Here is a 2,727-nt window from a genome sequence, read left to right as displayed (position 1 = left end):
ACTCCACCCCTAAGGGGATAAAACGGGATCCACGCGTACGAAGTCGCGGGCGGCCGCTAGTCTTCTATATTGTAATCAACCTCATTAGTTGTTTGGCTACTAATTTAACCAAGCAGGATCTAGTCTAATATCGCCTGCGTAATTTTAAATAGCATAAATCGGTATGTCGGTGCTTTTGCCTTCCAATTCACGATGATTGTCGTAAGCGTCATGGTGAATTGATATACAGTATATGAACTGAGATGTTTTTAAAACTTACACATTACATTACATATTTTCCAATTAAATCATATAAATAATGCGACGTCACGAGAAAGTAGGTACTTACTTGTGAAGTGTAAAAAAACACTGTGTGTAGAGAATCGCTTTTTATTAAATCTTTAGTTGACTTATGAGACCCATGCATTGAGAATTACATAATACTAACTTAAATAGAACTAATTTTTTTTTCAATTTGATCGGCTTCCGAGGGTTAGGAACATGGTTATGTTTAGCTCAATTTATCTCTTCATATCGATGACCGAAACTCTTGAGGTGGGTCTTCAACATAACCTTGGAAATCGTTATTAGAGATTCAAACGAGTCTGGTCTCAATCATGTCCTATGAGAGTGCATATTTGGTTATCAACGGCGTAAATACCACGAAGAACAGGGCCGCCGTAAGGTCTGGGAGGGACCGCGCAACACCGTTCGAGTTGCAGCGATCGCCGTCGCACTCCTCGCATGACACCAGCTTCACGTCTGGCCGATCCTTGTGGGCCCTCCGTATATCCTCACAGTTGCCACGCTCAGAGACGCAACCGCGAACGTACAGTAGTTGCTTCTTTCCGTCTGCGGGCAGAATTATTAATTCATTAGGGATAATCATCAGCATCATTCAGTCATAAGACATCCACTGTTGAACATAAGCCTCCCCCAATGATTTCCATAGCGGACTGCATCCATTTATTAGAAATACGTTTTTGATAATTGTCTTGCTCGAGAAAATAGCACTTTTAAATACAGCTCGAGATTATAGATTCTGAAAGGTGATGATGATGCTGACTACATGCCTATCGTATCATGCCTAGAAATATTTAGCATAAGCTGTGTTCGCGATTTCATATGACTGTGTGAAATCACCACTTAGGGTGTCCATTTGGGACCACGTTGCGGCACCTTTTCCGTTTCAGTCAGAGAAATCCACTCTAGCTTAACTGTCACCATGGCTGTGACATTATAGGTCTATCAGGGGCAGTCTTGAATTGAGAATTTCCGTTTTCTCCCCTGGACTATTTTTATATTCTTCAGAACCTAACAGTAATTATTTAGACACCCACCCTGATAGGAATGGAACCAATCGGAAAGCTAGATCCTATATTATGTTATCATGGTACTCACGTTTGTATTTCTCAACGAAACTGACGCATCGCTGGTTGTAAGCGGTGCAGAGGTGTTGAGAGGTCAACTTCGAGGTGTCTGGGCAGTCGACGCAGGAGTAACACCCTCTGTCAGAAGGGGGGGTGGGTCTAGGAGGCGTCGGCCGAGGGGGAGTTGGCCGGAAACCCTGGGCGTTAGCCGCGGCCGCGGCCTGGGCAGCGCTTAGTCCTCCAACGTATGGACTTATAAACTGACGTCTTCCCTCTTCTTCATTCTCTTCTACATCGTCCTTTTTATCTGCTTCTTCGCCTGAGAATAAATTAGTACAATAAAAATCAATATTGATGTCCCTTCTAGGATTTATAAAGTCCCTTACGTTTTGAGAAAGTACCTATAGTTATTTTACAGAAAGTTCCTGGTAGTGTTTCTAAAATAATCTTATCTCATTCCTTAAGTAAACAGTGCAAATTGTTGCACTAGATACTATAGTTTTAAGTGTTTTGCATGCATCATCAATTTATCAATCAAGGTATGCAATTAGACGATAAAATAGTTGTTTTCTGAAGAATCTTCTATTTATGGAACAAAGAGCAATTAAGTAGGTAAGAGTAAGAACAAGTATTCTATGTGCGCAGGTTGTATACCTAGGCATAACTATCTATGTATCATCCTCCTGGAGTAGAAGTAGAAAGAGTCTACACTCACTATAATAAAATTTAAAAGACGAAAGATTTGATTGTTTTTTGTATTGTATCGGCTCCGAAACTTGGTACTGGAAAAATTAGAAAAAAACATTTATCATTAGAATTTATTCTACATTATTTCTGACGAACATAGACGGTACAAAGTTCGCCGGAATTTAAAGCAGTAATTTTATCTTTCTAATATCTAAGCGTTACGAAGTTTACTATCTCATGATTTTCATTGTATTAATTTTAGCACTACGAAAAAAGGGTTATTTGTTTGTGTTAGTAAATAACTGGCAAAAAAGTGACAAACATAATTACTGAAATGGGACTCGTATCTTTCGGATCTCTCGTTCCCACCGCTGTAACTCCTGTGTAGCCTGGATCTACAGCTTGACCGCCAATAAAAACCCAACCAGTGAAGGTCAAGTTTGTCCCGGAGGAAAGTTAAACTGTCTTTGGACCCGCAACGAAATTAATCAGAACAACATAGGAGTTCGAAGTTAATGTTCGACTTCCCTCCAGTGCAAAGCGAATGACAGGTGACAAAATAAAGGTTTAGTAATAATAATATGGTTCCTGAAAGACAATTCAACTTACCCTGGGCTCCGTAGCTCACTAGCGCCACACACACAAACAGTAGCAGAAACACCTTCATCTCTGCACCCTGAACTAGGTAGGC

General features: G+C 40.4%; 1 protein-coding gene across 1 annotated transcript; it reads right to left on the bottom strand.

The window, feature by feature from the left end:
* Nucleotides 1-359: 359 nt before the first annotated feature.
* LOC114353833 (uncharacterized) lies at nucleotides 360-2,727 on the bottom strand. The gene is made up of 3 exons (XM_028305957.1): nucleotides 2,646-2,727; nucleotides 1,381-1,668; nucleotides 360-831 (listed from the first exon to the last, which is right to left on the bottom strand). The coding sequence occupies exons 1-3, from the start codon at nucleotides 2,701-2,703 to the stop codon at nucleotides 602-604; spliced, it is 576 nt and encodes a 191-aa protein (XP_028161758.1). The 5' UTR covers nucleotides 2,704-2,727; the 3' UTR covers nucleotides 360-601.

Source organism: Ostrinia furnacalis, unplaced genomic scaffold (genome assembly GCF_004193835.3).
Source record: "Ostrinia furnacalis isolate ACB-3 unplaced genomic scaffold, ASM419383v2 OfSCF1818, whole genome shotgun sequence".
NCBI lineage: Eukaryota > Metazoa > Arthropoda > Insecta > Lepidoptera > Crambidae > Ostrinia > Ostrinia furnacalis.
This window is presented reverse-complemented; position numbering and strand designations above follow the sequence as displayed.

Bases quoted from the DNA above. Each gene is read 5' to 3' on its own strand.
- LOC114353833 (XM_028305957.1), bottom strand. From the start codon at position 2,703: ATGAAGGTGTTTCTGCTACTGTTTGTGTGTGTGGCGCTAGTGAGCTAC. The intron at 1,669-2,645 runs GTAAGTTGAATT...ATTTATTCTCAG, and splicing joins AGTGAGCTACGGAGCCCAGG to GCGAAGAAGCAGATAAAAAG. The intron at 832-1,380 runs GTGAGTACCATG...TTCTGCCCGCAG, and splicing joins TTTCGTTGAGAAATACAAAC to ACGGAAAGAAGCAACTACTG.